This window comes from Stegodyphus dumicola, chromosome 9 (genome assembly GCF_044657685.1).
Source record: "Stegodyphus dumicola isolate Sdum_Otavi_A_Nest chromosome 9, ASM4465768v1".
NCBI classification, from domain to species: Eukaryota; Metazoa; Arthropoda; class Arachnida; order Araneae; family Eresidae; genus Stegodyphus; species Stegodyphus dumicola.
The window spans coordinates 173,635,791-173,658,255 of NC_140776.1; the positions used below are offsets into that span (position 1 = coordinate 173,635,791).

At 34.5% G+C, this 22,465-nt stretch overlaps 1 protein-coding gene across 3 annotated transcripts in view; it reads left to right on the top strand.

Annotated features, from left to right (window-relative positions):
* Positions 1-13,042: 13,042 nt before the first annotated feature.
* Positions 13,043-22,465, top strand: part of E(bx) (nucleosome-remodeling factor subunit NURF301 E(bx)) — a 113,932-nt gene continuing 104,509 nt past the window's right edge. For 2 of the 3 annotated variants that reach the window (XM_085824365.1, XM_085824364.1), the window contains exon 1: positions 13,044-14,760. In XM_085824365.1, the coding sequence (XP_085680491.1) occupies positions 13,648-14,760 (1,113 nt within the window). In that variant the 5' untranslated portion in view covers positions 13,044-13,647. Of the gene's footprint in view, positions 14,761-22,465 lie in introns of all 3 variants that reach the window. The other variant, XM_085824363.1, reaches the window with a different exon arrangement.

The window sequence follows — 22,465 nt, forward strand, 5'->3', positions numbered from 1 at the left end:
CGTTAAGTAATTTGCTAGGCCTCGCTGAAGCAATGAAACCTTTGGGAAAAAAGTATGGTCCCTTCGTCCTGTGGTTTCTGAAGTCCAACGTTGCTGCCACACCTCCATAAGTTCCTTTAGCGTCATCTTCTTAAGATAAGAGTACAGTAATTTTTCCGGCGCTCCTCTCTGGTAGATGTTATTTGCTGCTTCTTTTGCGTCTTTGTCTGCCTCTTCGTTGCCGAAAATTCCTACGTGAACCCATGACAAAGCCAGCCTATTCTCTTCCGGGAGTGCCAGGAGCGCTGATTGGATTTCTTGTACGATGCGATTTCTGTTCAGGTAATTCTGAATGGCATGTAGACTGGAAGTTGAGTCATTGAGAATTTTGAGCTTTCCAAGATTGTTCTGTTTTGAGTAAGCGAATGCAGCCCTTAGAACTACAAGCTCAGCCTGGAAAACAGTGTTATTGCTGTCAAGTCATCTATTCCATACGAACAGTACATTGCCTCTCTGCACTAAGCAAAAAGCGCTGCAAGGACCATTAGGTATTTTGGAACCGTCAGTGTAGATCGCTTTTTCATTATGGAGAGGAGGAACATGAATTAAGCTGGTAGATTTGGAGATATTGGGGCTGGCAGGGTGACCAAATGCATGATATATTCTATTTTCAAAGTCAGTGGTTATATACGTTTTTTCCCATAACGTGCAGTTTTGGCGTAATCTTAAGACTCTGGAAATCGCAGCTTCTCTTTGTACCATGAGGTCTAGGGAGAAGTTCCCGCTAGTACTTGGAGGGCTCCTTACAGTATTGCCATTGCTCACTGAGTTTTTAATCAAAATTTCGTTAAATTTTTATAAAATATGAAATGCACAATAAAACAAATTCCAAATTCGGGCTTCCAGGTGCCCATGTTTGGGTGGAGGACTATGTTATTCAAAATTTGATGACTCTAGGTACCTTTTTTTCTGCATAATGCCAAGAAACATACATATTTTTTGCACAATGCGAGAAACATACATGCATTCATGTAAATTCTTCATTATTTGGTTTCTTTAATACAGGGCGATAATATTTGGTGGCAACAATCCGAAAAGAATTCGAAACAAAATGCCGTTTTGAGACTAATAGCCCTTCTGGGCTAGTTCCCATTTGGGCTTAAAATATGTAGTTAATATGTTGATATATATTTGTACTCTACTGCACTTTTGGCAAAATCAGAGAAGCATCATGAAACATAAACAGTACTTCCTGATAAACTCAAGGGAAAAAAATTAGTCGACTGTTGTGCAGAAAGAAGCATGGCTGTTTCGTTAAATTGCAACAGATGGTGTAGCAGGCGTGCTACATGATTACTGGAGTGGGAAATTCTGTGATGTTATTTTAGGGATACTGATGGCTGAGAAAATGCTGTTTTATGTAGTTATTTTTCGTTCAGATGGAGAAATACAAATATCCGCAAACGAGGACAATCTTGTCTTGTGAATCATTGTTTGGCCATCAACAAACAATGAGTTAACTTACTATATTTATTGGCGTTTTGAAGCGAATTGTGCAACGTGTTTACTTGGAGTGGCTTAACACTCCTAGTGAAGACATTGCACAATGAATTCAGAGCTTAAATTGCGCCGGAGCCCGGCTCTGGTACTTCCTCAGTTTTCGAGATAAATTTTAATTTCAGTCGGAGCGCACCGGAGCCCTAAACAAAAGGGCTCCGGGTCTTCTTTTATGTAATTGAACTACAATTTTAGCACATACATTTGGTTTTAATAGTAAACATGCCTTCAAAATCAGTTTTAACTCCTGAGTGCAGGCCTGTTTTTCTGCACAGAGGTTGAAACTTTTAAGGAAAGGAAAGCCCCCCCCCAATCATATATCAAAGGCTTATTCTCCAGGATATGCAATGAATTTATGAGAGCGGGTAAATTTTGTATTCCTCAAAGAAATAAAATCGATACCCTGATCGTGTACGTTCGAAGGTAGTGACTTCCTACTGCAGAGCTCTTGTAGACTTTGATGGACTTTGGTAGAGATGGGGGGAAAGAATTTTGATGGATTTCAGGAGGAAAATTTATTTAGGAAAAGTATTCAAACTAAATTTTTGCTTGACCGCCTGAATTATATCGACAGGGCATTGCGATCAGAAAATCTTGAACTCTCCCCTCTTAATTTTCAAAGCTACACTTTTCATTTAAATTTCTTTCCGGACCCTCATACTGTTTCTAGTTCTAGAATTCTAACTGTTCTCCTTAATGGAGCTTTAATCGCTTTATCCTTTTTCCTTGGTGTGCTGTAAAAAAAAAAAAAAAAAGAATGGTACCTGTCATCCCTCGGAATAGTACATTATACGTATAATCAGGGCTTAAACTCAGGCAGAGATCAGCTGAGCTGCTTCTTAGCGTCTAAGTGAAATTGTAATTCCAGCCGATGCCCCAAATAAGACAAGGTCCGATACTTTTTTATTCTATTTAACTATTTTAAATTAATTTAATAATTAGATTTCTCTTTACATTTCTCTTAATTAAATTAACAATTATTAATTAATACATAATTTATTTTAATTTAATTAATCAATTTAATTTTAATTTAATTAATTAAATTAAAATTAATTTAATCAAGAAGAATGTAATTAAATTACATTTTAATTTAATTAATTAACTAAATTGATATTAATTTAAATTTATTGTTTAATATTTTTTATTTTTAGCTATTTTATTTATTTTTTCTTTCCTTCCTCACAGTCGTCCATAGAGTTCCGACACTTCTAATATTAGAAATTAAGTCCTGAATGAAATACTATGTCAGAAATGGGATTAGAAATATTTTCTAAGCCAGAGGGACTACTGGTGAGTTGCGCGGTTTGTCAATGCAAATCACTTTCAAACTCAGCAGGATTTGCTGCAGTCAGTAAATGAAGGTTTATCCCAGCATATATTCGAGTGGACGTTGCGAAAGGTACAGTATGTAATGAATATTTAGAATCGGGCACCTTGCCTAGGCTCTTGCTCACACAGGCAAATGAAGATAAATGTCTCCAAGTCGTTGAAGAATGAAGATATCGTCGCATGTCTTAGCGCATGCATTCTGAGCTATCTTATGCTCCAACTGAATACGTTATCTAGAGATTTCTGACAGCCAGCCGCTATCAATACTTTCGTAGCTGCAATCAACCCTACAAGAGAAATTCAGCATAATTTCTTAAACTCGTAGACTGTCTCGCACAGAGCATGAATAGACAGTAGACAGACTGCATCACAATTAAGTAGGATCATATCCCCCTAGTGGTAATTGCATTTCTTTTACCTATCGCTTGTCATATGGGCATTCGCCTTCTGATTTGAACAGAATCCAGATGTACTTGGAATCTGCTTTTGTATCCTTTGCATTCCTTTCTTGGTCAGTGTCGTTACTTTTCTCATTGTCTAATACCTCGACGATGTTAAACTATGCTTTGTACCGTTTTAATTTCTGCTTGCACACGAGACTTAATATCTCAAAATCTGCCTCCTCTACCAATATACACCAATTCATGGCAAGGAATCCAAGTACGATACTTCAGCAGGATGATACAGGCCACTCATGGCTGTTTGCCAAAGACTGACTACGTCATTTACAGATACTTACATGACCTACTTGTCCACAAATCGAGCATGAGGCCCACCAGTAAAGTTAGTGAATACTGTTTAGTTCGACCGGGTTGAAATTCTAGCGAGTGAGCTGGTCGTATTGGGAGTTTTCGTTGATCTTCCATTTCGCAACATGAATGCCAGCCAGTTTCCCTTGGAAACTCCACCAAGAAGACATCTCTCTTCTTAAGCAAATAGCCCTCGCGTTCTTTGCTAAAATCAAACAAACAAAAACTTTAAAAAGTGCTCCACGAAGCCATCTCTGTTCTTAAGCAAAAAGACCTTGTGTGCTTTTCCGTGATCAAAATAATGTGACTTAAACTCTATCTGGCATCTGTGAGATCAGTTGCCTCGCTGTCCTCATGTGAAACACAATAGCTAGCAAGTGTAGAATGTTTGCCATAGAGTCATACCAGTGCCTGTTCAATTTTATGCCTTAATGCATTGTAGTCAGTATTTAATTTCTAAAAGATGAAGGACTAGAGCCCTATGAAAGGTCGTCAGGAAAGATAAAAATAAAGAAAGTAATAAAATAAAAAGAATAATAAAAAAAAATAATAAAAAAAAAATCTGAAATGTTTCAGATTTTAAATTACGTCCAAAGGGGCGTTTTTTAACATTTTGTGTGTTACCTTTCTTTATTAAATATCATTTCCTCGCACTTAAACCATAAGATCCAGTGCAACAGCAATATCGCAAAATAGTTTTAAAACGAGCATATCTTTAGAATTTTCGATACAGAGACTCACGCGCTGGAGATAAAAATGTTTTTTCTACACAACGTTGCCATTGCTCGCTTTGAAATCCTTGAGTTTGTTAATCAAAAATTCGTCAAAGTTTTAAAAAATAGGAAATCGATCATAAAACAAATTTCAAATTTCAAATTTGGTCTTCCACATGCTCATATTCGTTGGAGGATTACGTTATTCAAAATTCGATGACTCTATGTACCGTTGTTTTATCACAATACGAGAAATATACATACATTTATGCAGATTTTTCATTATTTAATTTCTTCAAATATAATGCAGGACTCTAACATTTTGTGGCAACAGTTTGAAAAGTGAACCGACATTTATGAGTCCGACGCAAAATGCCAAAACGAAACTAATAGTCCTTCTGGATTCAAATCCCTTTGGACTAAAAAAAATCTGAAAGATTTCAGATTTTAAATTACGCCCAAAGGGGCGTTTTTTAACATTTTATCTGTTACCTTTATTTATTAAATATCATGTTCCTTGCATTTAAACTATAAAATCCAGTTCAACAGCAATGTCGCAAAATAATTTTCGGTTAATCTTTAAATTATGGTGACTTGGCGATTTTTTGGCGAAAATTTGGTGACCAACCCTGCTACAGCAACCTGCTAGTTTTGTTTTGGATGCCATTTTGTTTTCACGAAGTAAAGGCATGTTTTTTTTTTACTCAACATTTTTTCCAACTATCTGCTAGCCGAATTATGCTTATACTAGAACTTTTATGGAACAAAAGTGCTTAATCATGACGAAGAGTAGGTGCGAAATTGGGAGAAAGTGCAGAATCGCCCTCTGCTTGCCGCGTTTTTAAGAATTGCACATACACGGTATCCATGTACACGTCGACCTATTTTCACTTAAAAAAACATCCCAGAATTGCACAAAAATAGCATTGCGAGCACTCTTCACTTTATCCATATACACTGCTAAGGTCCTAGCTAGTAACCTTTATCGCCTTACCAAAATGTCGCCAAACTACCTGTTACCATATTCCGAAGATTAGCCTAATTTTCAAATGAACATATCTTTAGAATTTCCGATACACAGCTCCACGCGCTAGAGATAAAAAAGGCGTGTTTTTTTTTTTTTTTTTTTTTTTTTTTTTTTCCCGTAGAGTTTTGTCATTGCTCGCTTTTAAATCGTTGAGTTTGTTAATCAAAAATTCGTTAAAGTTTTACAAAATATGAAATCGATAATAAAACAAATTCCAAATTTCAAATTTGGTCTTTCATATGCCCATATTCGCAGTAGGATTACGTCATTCAAAATTGCATGGCTCTAGGTACCGTTGTTTTATCGCAATGTGAGAAATATACATACATTTATGCAGATTCTTCATTATTTTATTTCCTCAAATATAATACAGGGCGAAGTATTTGGTGGCAACGATTTGAAAAGTGATGCAATCTTTTAGTTAAGTCTGTAAATTAATAAATAAAAGTAGGTAATTAGCATTTAATTAATGAAAATAGTTGAGTAGTAAACTAAAATGCCGATTTTGCCGAAAATGCCGCTTTTCAGATAAATTCATCTTAATTTAGACTCCAACTGAAATTATACATTTGCTCAAAGAATAAGAAGTACTGGGACTGGATATCAGCTGACTTAAAGCCGCGACCGCCGCTTGATGTCGTAGTAAAGATGACCACACTACATTCATATCCCTCTGTAAATTGCCCTGCTGCCATGTTTTAATGCCCAGATCCCAGAACAAAAGAAGAGAGTAGGGATCTCACATACTCGCTAAGTTCAGAGCCCAGAAATCAAACAGGATTAGCTTTCCTATGAAGATCATTGTTTATCGATTACAGGCCACATAATATCATCATAAAAAAGGTATTTATTACGCTAACCTGTTGATTCAACTTGTACAAGGGCCACCAGCGGCCCAGCGGTAAATCCGCTGAAGGCTAATAATTCGACCAGAGTTCAAATCTAGACGAATAGGCTGGCTGCAGAGCAGATGCTGCTGTTTTCTTCATGTGTAAAGTGAATCAGAGCCAGTTTCCCTTGCAACGTTCCTTTAAAAAGGCATATATTCTCTTAGACAGATAGCTCTCACATTCTTTGACATAATAATCTAATAAAATTTCTATTACCTACAAATGTAAAAGTGTGTAGCAAACTCAGCGAGAAAATGCTGCTTTTGCATAACAATGCTCGAGCACACAAGACTGTAATTTCCCAGACTGCTATTCAGGAGTAAGAATTTTAGCTTGTACCCTATCCACCATGTTCACCAGACTTGTCCTCAAATGGTTTTTTTTTTTTTTTTTTTTTTTTTTTTTTTTTTGTTTCAAAAACTGAAGCAGTATTTGTATATTCCAAACTGCAGTCTGATGATTATTTGAATGTTATTCATGAATGATTTGAAGGCTGTGATAAAGTATTATTTTCTATTGAAATTCAATGTTTAATTGATTGCTGTACTGGAATTTTTGACATTTATCTTAGGCTTAAACTTACTGAATATCTCTATGTACGGAAAAAAATTAAGCAGAGAGAAGGAGAATTCCACAAATGGCATGATACGACAAAACTAAAATGTTCATTAGCTGTAAAAAGAAATTTCCTAACATTATCATGATGTAAGACACAAAGCTGACATGTTTTCTGAATTACTTCAAAATAATGCACTTTTTAGGAATCCAGGTGAACTTATTAATTATGAATCCAGGTTTAAAACAGGAAATTAGGTTTTAAATGTTCCTCATAAGTTTCAAGGCTATTAAGTTAAACTGCAGGAAACTTCTCAAAAAAGAAATTCAAAAGTGAAAACAAAAAATTGCAGAAATAATTTATTGATATAAAAAGGCAAATTAAAAATTCGCAGGAATCCACCACACAAGCCTATAAAAAAAAAAAAAAAAAAAAAAAAAAAAAAAAAAAAAAAACACTGAACTAAGAAAACAGCTGTTATTTTGGAAACAAATGAACAAAAACTCTTCATTTGAATAATGATTAAAAGTATTCATAGGTTTCAAATCATTAGAGAAATGATCATTGAAAATGCCAATGTGGTAATTGTATTATAAATCTCAGCTCTTCTAAGCATAAAACCATTGATAATTTTAATAAATAAATAAAAGTCATAAAAGACATTATTGTGGTTCTGAGGAAATTATATCTGTGTGCTGATTAATTGCAGTTAGCAATATTTCTAGAATTTTGATTGCCCTAAAATCAGTTTCTCATTTATTTGAAGGTTTTAAAAAGTAATAAAATGTATCAAAAGGATTAATGTAAAGCGGTTAAAAAAGAATGGAATTTATCTCATGCATATATATTGTAATTATTTTAGAACTTGTATTTTAGAACCATCAAAAATTGTTTTCCAGATTTTCTCATTAAATGGCTTCATAAAACTCACTTTTTTTTTTTTTTTTTCTGATGATTCACAGTATTAAATTATATTGCTTATGTTATTTGTTGCTGCACTAAAAAGATCAACATTAATAGATGTTGCGCATTATTTACTCTTATATTAAGTTATTATATTAGATTAAGTTTACTGTCATATAAAGCAAAATATAGTAATAATGTATACATGCATAAAATAAGTTAATAAAGGGGTTAATTAGTCCAAAGGGGCTTTGTCCCTGAAGGACATTTCGTTTTGCGATTTTGCGTTTGTTCACTATAAATGTCTGTTTCACTTTTGAAACTGTTGCCACCAAATGTTAGAATCCTGCATCCTAAGAGTTCAAAACAATCCTCATACAAAATTTTGTTCTTGAAACAAATTATGATAAAAAATAATTCTAAGCTTTTCGTTTTTTAAATAGCTGGCTGGTTTGTTTACATTTGCTATTCAGAAAACTTCTGTAATCAAATCCCCTCAACACTCTACCTCTTTACTTGCTTTTGTATGCAGTTTTATACAAATATTGAATTACGCATGATAGAAAAGTTACACAAGGTTTAAAGATTATTTTATTTTTCAATTCCGTTTCCAAAAAATGATATTTTACTGCTTGCATGTATGATTTATATAAATCTGTTGATTAGAATTTCAAGAAAGGCTGATTATCTGCATAAAATGGGAAATTGTTAGGAATTGAAAACATTAATAATATTCAACTATATCTATAATTCTTAGTTTTATGTAAAGTTTTAGATATCTATCAAAGAATGACAGCAATTATTCATTAAAACGAAATAAAAATAACAACTTTTCTTGTCATTCTAATTCAGACGGAAAAACAAATCGTCCTTCTATAATCAATACAAATGTAAACAAACATTTCTTCATGACTAGTCGGAATGCGCAGAAATCAAAGTGCGTCTTAAAAGTGTCTCAGCGCAACTAGTCCTTTTTCACAAGAGAAGAAATATGGACGAAAACACCTGCATCCAGATCTGAAATACTCCTATCCAGGGGACTAGGCAGGCCCAATAGGAGTCATCTTAGACGAAGCTGATCTTTAGACAGGTAACTCACGTGGTCCCCACACATAACACAGATTGTTGCCAAGTTCCGTGTCCGTAAACGAACCCTTACCCCCTTTATTGACTGGAACTCTGTTCTATCTATTGATAATAAATTACTTATTTACACGACCCTTTTGCATCCCATTCTGACTTATGCCTGCCCTGTTTGGGGATACGCCTGCAAAACTAACCTGATGAAACTACAAGTTCTGCAAAATATTGTACTCAGGCCAAACGGTGAACTGTCGATGGTTCATTCGAAACTCGGCAGTTCATCGTGAGCTAGATACCCCTGAACTTAATTGTTACATGGTAAAACTTGCTGAGAAATTTTTTAATAAGATTCCAGAAGTGTGTAACAGCACCCTTCCGGTGCTCTCTTATAATTATGAATCCGCTTGCGGTCCTAAGATACCTCAGCAATTAACTCTGTTCTTATTTATTTATTAGTTCATGCAACTAGTTAACCTAGTTCCTGTCACTTATACCTTGTTATTACCTTATTACTCCTGTGCATCATCCCATTACAAATTGTCTTTTCTCTGGTACTCTTGCTGCATATATACTTACTTTGTAAATATTATGTAAATATTATATATACTTACTTTGTAAATATAAATTGAAAAAGAAAATGTAAAGCTAGCTGGTAATTAGACGTAAGACCTATCTGGTCTCAAAAATGTTCCTACCTACTACTATACTTTGTAAATATTACATATCTCTTATATTTCCAATGTATTTGTTGTACTGGAATTGTATGTATCCCACGTATGTCACGATGCCATTAGGACTCTCTTATACTAGAGCAATACTAGGCTTTTCTTTAATACTCTGCCATATTAATTGCATATGCACGTTCATTACTTACGCACTTACCTGCCGCAGGTGTTTTCGTTCGGACTCTCTCATATGGTACATCGCATATATGGACTTTCTCCCGTTGGACTTTTAGTGTCTTATTTTCCTATCCCAAGTGCTCATACAACTCAAGGAATCGAAAATCAACCATCATTATGCCGGGTTAGCGATCATAAGCGGGCGCCCTTTCTGGGAACTTTTTCGAGTTTGCCTGAGCCGACGGGTAAACACAGCCTGAACCAAATCACCCAGTTCCTTGAAGATCCAAAGCAAGGTTCGTCTGCATTTAGACGTATCTGACCTTTCAATTAAAACAGAGGTCAAAATATAATGTACTAGAAAAGACGAAGACAGTAAGATCTATAAAATTATTTCCAATACAAGTAATCCGAAGATAAATGTAAATCACTAATAGAGATATGCATTGCATTTAATGTGTTAAGATGTAATTATTCAGTTTCTAGTGAAACAGCAAAATAATTCGGACAAGGGCTTCATAGACTATATGGCGAACATTAAGCAAGCTATTAAAACAGTAATGAAATAGTCATATTTCTGATCATTAAATTCATATGTTAAGAGTAATATCTGAAAATGTTCCACCGAAATATGGCTACTAATTATTTTCTAGGTTTGATTCTTAACAAACATTCAAAATATCATAAGCTTCAAAGTACAGGGTTATCCAAATTAAACTTCCCCAACTCAGAGGCCTGTGCAGAGTGTTGCATGGGTCATAATGTGATAAAATTTTAAAAACAGGCACTTCAGATAATGCGCTCGAGATTTATTAAAAAAATTAGTACAAGAAGTTGCCGATATGTGGCGCTGCAGATCAACAAGACATTCTACACATGTTCTATATGTAAGCCGTGGTTCTCCACAACTCTTCCCATTGGCAAAGCAGTGTGTTCCACAGCAAAACGCAGTAAGTCCACATTAATTCCACGAACATGTCGAATAATTGCGTCTTTCAGATGTGCCAAGGTTGCTGGCTGTTCTCGGAAGCAGTAAAATCTTTGCAATCTTCCAATGCTGCGGGAAGTAGCACTGAGTAAAACAAGCGTTGAATATTCCTGCAAGTTTAAAGACTGCATTCTGGGGCAAGTTACGAAGCATGTAATTACTGACTCCATCTATACCGGGAGCTTTTCTCAGCCTGAGCTTCTTGATAATGCTTAAAATTTCATTTGGGGAGGTGAGACTAAAGATATTAACTGCAGTTGGTTCATTAAGCCAGTCTAAGCTTATTTTTCACTACGGAGGCAAAGTTGACATTCACAGGGCTTGAATTGGGTGAAAATTGTATTTCTATATGATTCGCAAAGATTTTGCATTTTTCAGCATCAGAGTAGACAACAAGACCATTGTGGGTAATTGACTTCTTTTTGAGATTTTTCGTAAAGCTCCAAAACGAGTCACTGTGCGACTCTAATTTCTCAATCTTATCATCCCATTTTTCTCTTTTAAAATCATGGATTGCTTTTTTAATATTCTTGCTGATGCGATTCAGTTCATTTTTGACTGCAGGTTCGCAGGAGAGATTAATTAGCTCTCGAATATTTCTGGGAAGCCTTGTAATATTGTTAGTCTGCAGGATTACTTTTGTGGCCTCTTGGTATGCATCGTTCAGACAAGTAGTGAACATATCAATGTCTGCAACGCTTTTTAATGGATTGAATCTCGGGAGTCTTTTCTTGACTATATTATGAAAAAGTCTCCAATCAGTATGGGGGATGAACTTATCAGTGGGTTCATTAAAAATTCCTAAGGTGGCCACAATAGGAAGATGATCAGAAGTGAGCGCTTCATGCACCTGCATAGTCATGCTGATGCCCGCATTCGAAATAATAAAGTCCAGGATGTCGGGAGTATGGCCAGTAATAAGTGGCCTATACGTAGGAGAATTCGGTACAAAAATGGCAACTGGATGATTTTCTATAAAATCTCGCATAATTAGTCCATTATAGTTTGTCTTTCTGCACCCGCAGTCAGAGTGCTTACTGTTGAAGTCACCTCCTACAATAAAAGAAGCATCATCTGGGATGATGCTGGCAAGATTATTAGGAGTAAGTTTATTATCTGGGGGATTGTAGACTGCAGCGAAGTTTGTACGTCCATAACTGGGAAGCTGCACTGAGACCACAACAATTTCGTAACCGTGAGCTCTATTTGTTGCGAATAAGCAAGATGATAATTTATACAATGAACATATATGACAACGCCTCCCCCCCTGTGATGTAACCTATCACAGCGAAAAGATCTATAGTTTTTAATTGTTAACCTATCGCTCGGAGTTCGTACGTTTCAGAGACAAGACAGATGTCTATTTCATTAACTGCCTGTGCAAGGCCTGTCTACCACTTTCGTAGGGCTCGTCTTTTGGATACGTTGCGCAGAAGCTTTATTTCTGCAAATCACGTTGCTGCAATATGCACATTACTAGTGTTACAGCGCCACCTATCGGCAACTTCTTGTACTAATTTTTTTGTGTAATAAATCTCGAGCGCATGATCTGAAGTGTCTGTTTTTAAATTTTCGTCCCATTATGACCCATACAACACTCTGCACAGGGCTCTGAGTTGGGGAAGTTTAATTTGGATAATCCTGTATATTACTAATCTGCAAAAGGATTTTTTTATCAGATCAAACAGTTTAATTTATAAAATTTAAAAAAAAAAAAAAAAGACTGTGGAAAATGTAAACAATCGCTTGAGAAAGAAAGGAAATGAATATCGACCCGTCTAGTTATTTGGCAGAAAAAAAAGAAAAAAAAAAAAAAAAAAAAAAATTGATACGAGAATTTTCTCTCTATCCAGTGAAGACGAAAATACTTTTCTCATATAAATAAATTACTGAACCCTAAAAAACATAATTCTACACCCCTAACAAAATTGTGCAACCTCATACATAACAATTAAAAATTTGAAGTTTAATTTTAGCAGTTACTAAAATATCTCAAATTTAAAGTTAAAAAAGAAAGAATTAGATCCACTAGGGAAACAAATTTTTCATGTTTTTCCTTTCTTTTTTCAGATAAATTTTATTGTAAAACACGGTCAAGATAATTATTTAAACTTAAAAATGCAAGGCCTAACCTGGCTCTTGTTTTGATTTTTGTTTACTTTTTCACGTCAAATCACTAGTAAATACCGCGAAAATTCATATAGCTGAAATTGTGTTTTTTGGAGGATTACCTGTAGAATACTCTCGTATCTTTCATCTTGATTTCAAGGAAATATTATCATATAAAACTTGTATCTAACTTCACTCTACTAAAAACGTAATAACGTATTAAAATTGAATTAATTATGCTCAGAACTTTTTTTTCATCATATTCCGTAAAATATTGTCAGTTTGTGTACACATTCTGCAAATGGTTGGGTGATTAAGACGGTTTCTGATTGGCTGACAGGAATGAGCATCAAAGATGGCGAATGGTTATTTTTGTTGTTTGGAAATAACAAATCATTGTACGGTTTGTAAATATTTTTAAATGCGTGCACTCGTTATCCGCATGAAAAGCACAGAATAATATGAGCGAAGTGTAAACGAAAGACTAGAAAATTACAAGACCTCCTTTGAGATGCTTGTTATCCACCAATGAGATAAAGGCTCTTAACCGTTAGCTTGTTCTGGGAACGCTATGGATTGCTCCGAACAGTGTATCGTGTGAATAACGTATTTTTCGTGTCGTTGGATGCATTTTATTTCCAGGTAACACTGATTAATATCAGATTAAGTAAATCTGTTTGTTTTTAATGCTTTTGGTGAAATTAATGCCTTAAAATGTGTAACTTGACTGCAAAATTGAATCGACGTTGTCATTCGTTGGTCACGTGACTATACGAAAAGCTTATAGCAACAATGGCGGACAGAAATATTTTGATTTTGAGAACTTATACAAATTAGTTAACCTCATGCAAGGCCATATTGATTTCAAAAATATAATCAAGTGATCTTTTTTGACGTTTTGTCGAAGTAATATCATTTGGATATGTCTGGAAGAGGTAGAAGAGGCCGTGGTCGACCGCCTAAGAGAGCAGCCATTTCGCATAGGGCTAATTTGCTAAAAAAACCCCGATATTTATACGCTGGCTCCGGTAATCATGGTTCACGTCTACAGGCTAAACCAGGTGAAAGTAGTCCCTCACGTAGGGGATCTCACGTGTATTACCGTGGCAGATTACGAGAAAAGTCAAACAGAGGACGCAATTTTTTTTCAAATATTTTAGACTATGATGGAGAAGATGAAATTGACGAAAATTTATCTAGCGATGAGAGTGAGTATCAACATGATGATGAAGTGGAAGATGAAGGAAATGAATCTGATGCAAGTTTTCCTGAATCGGATGAATTAAGTGTTTACTCACAAAGTAGTTTCAGCACAATATCAAGCACAACACCAGCAAAAAGGAAATGGTGTAGAAGAGCAACAACACCGATTTTTCTTCAGGATAGAGAATTTCCAGAATTAGTACTTCCAAAATCTAGTGATGATTTATTGCTATCTAAAGAACATCTTATGCAAGCTTTGGGAGTTTATGAAGTGCTTCGCCATTTTAGAAACATTTTGAGACTCACTCCGTTTTTATTCGAAGAATTTTGTGCAGCGCTTTCTTCTTCAGATCAAACTGCATTACTTTCTGATGTACATATTATGCTTTTAAAAGCTATACTGCGAGAGGAGGAAGCACAGAGCACAATGTTTGCTCCATTAGATATGAGAGACACTGTGAATATTCATTTTTATTTAATAGATAGTATGACATGGCCAGCTGTGTTGCAAATGTATTTGCAAAGTGATCCAGAATACAAAGATGTTCTCAATGTTGTTAAAAATTGTGAATACCCATTTACATCTGTCAAAAATCGTTTGATAGTTCTAGAATTTCTTTGTGATAATTTTCTCATAACATCCCCTGCCAGAGATGATTTAATCAGTGAAGGTATGATATACCACGATGATCATTGTCGGGCCTGCCACAAGCTTGGAGATCTTTTGTGCTGTGAAACATGTCCAGCTGTTTATCACTTAGCGTGCCTTGACCCTCCATTAGAAGAAGTTCCATCTGAAGATTGGGTTTGTGTTATATGCAAAGCAAATCAAGTAAGTAAAATGTTTCCATATTTTTACATATTATAATGCATGTACAAATAGTATTATTTTATGTAATTGTGTATGTATGTAAAACCAATTTAGTGTTTCCACCTTAAAATGTATGCAGGTGTGCATATATGGAAGATATTTATTTATTGTTGATCCTTTTAAATGCATGTTTCTCGATTCTAAAGAATATCGGCTTATATTTATGTCCAACGAACCATGTTTAAAAGGATTGATTAATCAATAATACAAAGTATGAGAGCTTATTGCATAACAGGAATGATTCCTTCATGGAAGATTTGCTAAAGAAATTGGCTTGTATTAATATATACACAAGGAATGCCATACAAATACCAATGTGGCCAGTCCGTTATTCAGGATTCGAAACCTGTTGAGCGACAAGTTCGCAATAGTGTTACAAATTTGATTGTTGGACTATTTAAAAAGATTAGTAGTAAATAAATTTATTGGTCTTCGTTTCTCAAATACTGTATTAATCATACTATGAGAGTATTGAAGTTTAGAGTCAGACCATGTGATAACAAAAATGACAGGAATTTTGATTTTCCATAGCATGAATGAAACGTCAACTTTGTAATTATTTTTAAGTATAAAATTTATGCTTTTTAGAATTAAAGCATGTTTAAAAACGTTTTACAAAAATAATTTTGAACTTTATGGTTAAAAATAATAATAAAAAAAGAAAAAGTCTGCATGATGAGTATATATATTTTTATCTACTTATTGTATTCTAAATGACCCTTACAAGGTTGCTCTGGGTTGGATCCTAGCAGAGCCCACACCCTTGGCGCACCCGCTTAGATGGTGTGTATCGTGTGTACATGGACAAAGTCAAGGGAGTATGCGATGCCAAGTTTGTGCAATTCTGGGATGTTTTTAAAGTGAAAATAGGTCGATGTGTACATGGATGCCGAGCTTGTGCAATTTTTTGACTTGTTATTTTCAAGTTGGTGATTTTGAGAATCGCACAAAGCAGTGGTTGATTCTGCACTTTCCCAGTTTGTCGCCAAGGGTGTGGGCTCTCCTAGGATTTTACCGTTGCTCTGAAATTCGTATTTTTATGGAAAACGTTATTTGTGATTTATTATTTTATTGAAAAATCTCTTGATGTATCTACCAAATTTAAGATAGAAGTACACATTTTTTTTTTTCAAATTAAGTTTGTGTTTTTAATGATTTTGCTTTTATCATTATTTATGCTTCATGAAATTTAATTTTAAGCTTTGAGAATTGCAAGTAGATTCTAGAGTAGTAGAATAGCAAATGTCACTAAACCTGTATTCTTTAACTGGGACATGCCTGTATAGGATTAGTTTTTTTGCATGCATTATATAGTTATCAGCTAAATTTAGTGAATACTATAGCTTACTTTAAGAGAAGCTGCTTTCATGCAGCTAAGTTTTAGATTTAATGCATTTTAAGTGTTTTACCATAATGACAAACATTGGTTTATTACTGATTTGTTATCTCTAAGAAGGGAAGAGAATTGGTACAAATTACGAGGATCTGTCTTGCTCTAAAATCTCGACAAACTCTACTTGGAAGCAGATTTTTTTTTATACACAAGATCAGAAGTTAAAATAATTAACAAGTAAAAAATCTAAAATGCCAAGCTGAGATAATTAACTAGTATGAAAACTATTTTTACAAAAGTGGTTTGCAATTTGATGTGTCCAGATCTGTGCCAAAAAGTCAAACTTGTTGACAGTTAATTTTCTACCAAGCTAATGCTTAGGCATTAGTTATTCTCAAAATAAACCCATCATATTAAGAATTCCTTATAAGAGCAGTCAATCAATAAAATTAAGAAGAAAAAAAAAAGCATTAGTAATAAAGTATTTGCTTTTTTGAGAATTTTTTATTTTTTTTTTTTCCCACTGTTCTTGTGTACATAGTGATCTGTTTTTACTTGGAGAAACTTCAAAATTCATCATCCATATATAATTCCGATCATTGTACACTGACCAAAATAGACATGCGATACATAGATGCATGTGTTGCCACCTAACTATTTTGGTGTCATACAGCTTTGCCTCGTGAATACTTTTTCATGACTTTTTTATGTGCAGATAGTCAGAAAATATTAAAATATTCTTTGATTATCAAATATACTTGGTTATTTTGCTTTTGGCCATCAAGTTTTATTAATTTTTCTTGTGTGTTTAAATAGCACTATAATTTTATGCAGATATGTAGTGCTTTTGATACTGGTGACTTTGGAGAGCATCCACAAACTTGTTGGCAACTTTCCAGAGAAATGAGATTCTTTCTACAGCAGAATACCTCTTGGTGGTATTCAGAATTTTTTGCTAAAGGCATGACCCAGTTTCTAGATAGTGATTCATTAATAGTTTCTTAAAAGAGCAAACAGTAAATTTAAAAAGCAAAAAAATTGGTTAGCCTATATTTTAGGGTGCCCATTAGATTATTGCCAAGTTGTTTCATTTATGGTAACCTGAGTAGTTGAATGTTATGGAAACCCGGTACAACTCTGATATACGCCCTAATTTCATCAAATGTGGCGCTATGTGTACTGCGCTGGTTTTTGGCGTGATTGCGTGTTCTATGGCAACCCTGTTGACGTTGAAAAATCTTTCGCTGGAGCTCGTTGGTTGATATTCTAACCTCCTTGGTTGGTTCGCCTCTGTGTCTGAGAAGATGGGAGGGAAAGATAAAATGGTAGTTGTTGAATTGAAGTTCGGCAAAAGGAAATATGATTGTGGCTATCCTGTTGAGGGGTAGTGGGTATTTGGAAGTGTGGAAAGAGGGTCTGGGAGATTATTTTTAATGGCAGTGCATGATAGAAGTAGGGATTTGTGATTTTATTTATTTATGAACCATAGTATAAATTTTCTGGATAGTGTGTCTGGCTGTCATGTAAATACGATAGTGATTACGTGGCAGCATGTTAAAGGCAGTATGAAATTTATATTTCTGCTATTCGAAAACGCATTAATTCATGGTAAGTGCATTTTATTTTATCCTTGTTCTTATTTTGTAGAATGCTATGTTCATTGGTTCTTTAGTATGAATTTCTGTCGTTATTGTTTTTTTTTTTTTTTTTTTTCAGTTGTTTGAAATTTATTTTAGTTTATTTTGTTGTTTAGTGTCTAGCACTACGAATTCATAGATGTTTTTTAAAGTTAAAACAGAACGCTGTGTACATGGTATTATTTGAAATTTATTGTTGTTATGTTATTATATTAAAGCGAGGAGTGCGTAGATCGTAGATTCCTTCCTTGCCTAAATTGTGCAATTCGTAGAATTTTTTTAAAGTTTAAACAGGATGCTGTGTACATGGTATTCTTTGAAATTTGTTGTTGTTATGTTAATTTATTAAAGCGAGGTGTGCGTAGTTTGTAGATTCGTTCGTTGCCTACATTGTGCAATTCGTAGATGTTTTTTTAAGGTAAAACATGTCGCTGTGTACATGGATTCTTGTCAAATATTTTTGGTTAGAAACTTTACGTTTTTGCTATCTAAATTTTTTGTTTTTGTTTCGGATTTTTAGCTAAATTGTGTGTTCAAAACGTAGTTTTTGCATGTGCGAAAACCGCGTTTTTGGAGACATATTAGGCTAAACGTTCAAAAGGTAGACAAAAAATTCAGATAGTAATATGGCAGTGTGAAGTTTCTCGCCAAAAATATTTGGCGACTTGAGAGCGCATACCAGAGTAGTTCCGGAAACCCTATTATGACATAATTCGTTGTATGATTGCAGTGAATTTGATTGATGGGAAAATATTTTTAAGGGCTTGTTTGTGCATTGCGTATTGTGTGCTTTGCATTATAAAATGGCTACCGGTGGTAAACTAGGTGTTTGTTGGTATAGAACAAGAGAATGGAAGTTTTTTTGAGGGGGAAGTGGTTGAGGACAGAAGAAAAGAAACTTTGTTTGATGTAATTCAACGGAATTATAAGTCTCCTGTTTGTATGAAGGAAATGCATATCATCGAATGTAAAGATTATTCGAATGGCTTTGCCGCAAGAAAGGTTCAACACTGTATAAAGCGTTCCATTAGGAAGGAAAAATGGTTTAGAAAAGTTTTTGTATGCTGTTAAGAAATTTTGTGTGCCGCAGACTGTGAAGACACACAAATTTCTAAATAAGGTAAGTGGATATCTCTGTTGTGTAGTACGTAGTGCTTTTTTTATTTGTTTCATTCATTGATTTAAAATGCAGTTTATTGAAATTATATATTTTGGGTATAGTGGTTAGCATCGCCGACTGCTGTGCCGAAGGGCCCGGGTTTTCGAATACCGGAGAAGGTATGGATGTTTATAAACGTATAGTGTAGGTGCAGCATGGTGGCGAGCCGAAAGTCCTCTCGTGTGATTTGGTGGAAGGGGAGAGACCCTCGGACACATCCCCGGGAGGGTGCTCTCTATCAAAATTTGGGAGCAGAACTGAGCAAAATTGCACTGTCACCTGAATGGTGCTCAAGGCTGTTGCCAACGACAGGCGTATTCTAGTGCTTCTTGCCATGAGGTATTTTGTGAGCTTGGGCTGACTGTGTTGGACAAGTGAGCATAAGCAATAACAACAAATTTTTGAGTGCTCCTGCGATTTTTAAGGAAAATAGATCAATGTGTTCTTGGACAAAGTCAAGTAAGTGCGCAATGCCAAATTTGTGCAATCCCCCCCTTTTTTTAAGTGCAAATAGATCGAACACCACAAGATCAAAGTAATTTTGTTAGTTTGGTTTTGTGTAGTGGCCATCTTGAAATGGAGCCTTGCTAGCCAATCTCCAAAATTCGCCAATTTTCACCAAGGGGCATCCTTAAATATATAAAAAAGAGAAAGAGTATGTTTAGAGTCAAGGTTCTTTAATATACTAAGGTTAGGTCAGGAACGGAAAAAGCGTGCCATTGGTTGCTGGTAGTGACGTCACCCGGAGACAAGACGCATCGGCCGACGCGTCTGCTACATGATTTTGGTAATGGAAAAAATGTAAACTAAAGCAAAATGATCATTTTATATGTGGTAGATACACCTGAAGAACCTGAACACCTGAGAAAATGTTTATTTTATGCACAGAATTCGTACCAATGCTGAAAATAATTGTAAACATTAAATTCTTTTCGTAAAGGAAAGCATTAGAAAATGAAAAACGATATTTAAGTTAATTAAGGGAAATAAATATTGTAAAACAAGGTATTTTTCAATATTTTTTCGTAGTATTGTTTGCACTAAATAAATCTTGTTGAACAGAACACATGATGGCATAACTGCTAAGACCATGGTAAAAACATAATCAAAAAGTATTATTCTATTTATTTTCATTGCTCATGCACTTTTTTTAATACAAATGAACTTTGACATTCCATGAGAAATATATGATCGTGATTTCAGTTTAAATTACATATCTCAAGCAAAAATATATATAAAAAGATTTGACTTAACAAATTCATATTTAAATACTACAAAATTCTACAAATTTCTTAATATCCGTCATTATACTTTTAAATAGTATACTTATCTCATTCTTTTTAAAGTGAAAAGTCACTTCATACTGATTCACTTCAGATTTTAGCAGAAGTGCGTATATTTTCAGTATAATCTAAAAATACTCTTATAATCCCTTACACTCAACAAGATTTCTATATAACATTTATCCTGACGTGATTATTTGCTATAGTAAATAATCTTCGATATTGGCATCCTATTCTTCCTTCCATACATTAAAAATGGAACAATTAAAATACATTTTCTTACACATATACGCACAATTATAATAATAATAAACTTGCCCTACATCTTAGTTTCGGCCCACCAGCGGCCGAGCGGTAAAGTCGCTGAACACTGGTAGTTCGGTCCGAATCCCGCGAATGGGCTGGCTGCATGGGTGTTTTCGTGGTTTTCCTCATGCGTAACGTGTATACGAGCCAGTTTCCCTGAGAAGGTCCTCCACGAAGGCATCACACCTATTATGCAGATAGCCCTAGTGTGCTTTGCCATAATTAAATACACCACCACATCTTAATTTCAATTCAGCCTGTACACAAATTAAATATTTTTAATTACTAATGTATTTTTATCAGGTTATTTCTTAAAATACTTTTGTTATACTCGAAATATGTGTTCAATATTGAATTATTTTTCTTTCTCTTATAATTAAAAACAAGTTATATGGAATCAAAATTAAAACATATGCAGCAGTTAAATAAAACTGAACCGAATATCTTACTTACTCTTTCGCTATTTGTATTCTGGCATTATACACAGATTTGTTTTCCTTCAGGTTCAAGCATGTGTAAGTTATATCAATTAAATTACATCACACATACCTGTATGCATCAGTTAAATAACACTGAAGGAAATATGTCACTCACTCATTCGATGTTTGCATCATAGTGTGGTCGAGAAATTGTTCTTTCCTCACGGTGAGGCATGTATCAGTTTACTTAGTTCGCAAAGCTTAACCCAGACGCTGCTTCAATGCATAGAATTACGTTTGGGATGTAAAGAAAGTAACCAAAACATGTAAATGAAGTTGCATACGCGAATTTATTAACTAATCATTCAGGTACTCAGTATTGGTAAACATGACACTGAGTTTAAATATCTCACTACGATGTAAGTCTCATACACAAAATGAAGATTATGATAAAAAATGATTTAAAATGAGAAATTTTTCAATTTAAATGTAAAATAGCAGTAAAATGAAAAATAAATGTAAAATTACATCACATTTATGTATGAAAATTACATAAATTCATTAAAAAAATAGTTATTTTATCTGGTTGTAAAGAGTGTTTTCCGCCAAAAAACGTATTAACGTGTATAATTCTGACACAACGCTATAGCACAATTTGCCACTTCCGCCTAGGTATAATAGCAAATTAACAACACAAATCAAATCAAACTGTTGATGCAACGAAAGTAAACAAACGCCAAGAACTAACGCTGTCACCCACATGACGTCATGCGCATGTGGCATAACTTTCTCCCTGCACTGCGCATCGCTCTTGGGCCCCCCCTGGTTTAGAGTAATTAGTAAAGTAGATGTAATGTGCCAGTAATGTTTGGATGGGGGCAGTCATACAGTTATTTCTGCTTTCACTTTCATCAAACCAAATGTTATTAACCTTCATGCCAGTCAGGGGTGATTATCTATATTCTGTTTATAAAAACCCATTTTCCTTGTGCATTTCTGAACATTGTGGATTATTCTTGATGCACTTGTAACATATTTTGGGAAAGAAAAGAATTGCAAAGCAAATTCTCTTTAATTATTATTCTGCCATATGTGTTTCACAAGATTAAAATACAACACTTACCATTTTAGAAAGAGTCGCCAAATATTTAGTGTATGCCTAACTCTGGCGACCATGCTCATAACAATCTTTGATTCAAGCAACATTGCCATTTCTGCATGTGTTCATTTTGTTGTGTTCCAAGTTTCAACGGTTTTTTTATAAACAAATTATCTTTTTGTTGCCTAAAATTTAATTTTAGAATATATGCTTGTAAAGATTGCCAGCAGTAGAAGGAACTATGATAAATTTTTGGAACCACTCTTATATACGTCTTCGCTTGGCGACAAATTTCTTGCCACAGTGCCATATTACTATCTAAATTTTTTGTCTACATTCCGAACTTGAGGCCTAAAATGTCTCCAAAAACGCGGTTTTCGCTTTTGCAAAAACTACTTTTTGAACACACAATTTAAGCTACAAAAGCGAA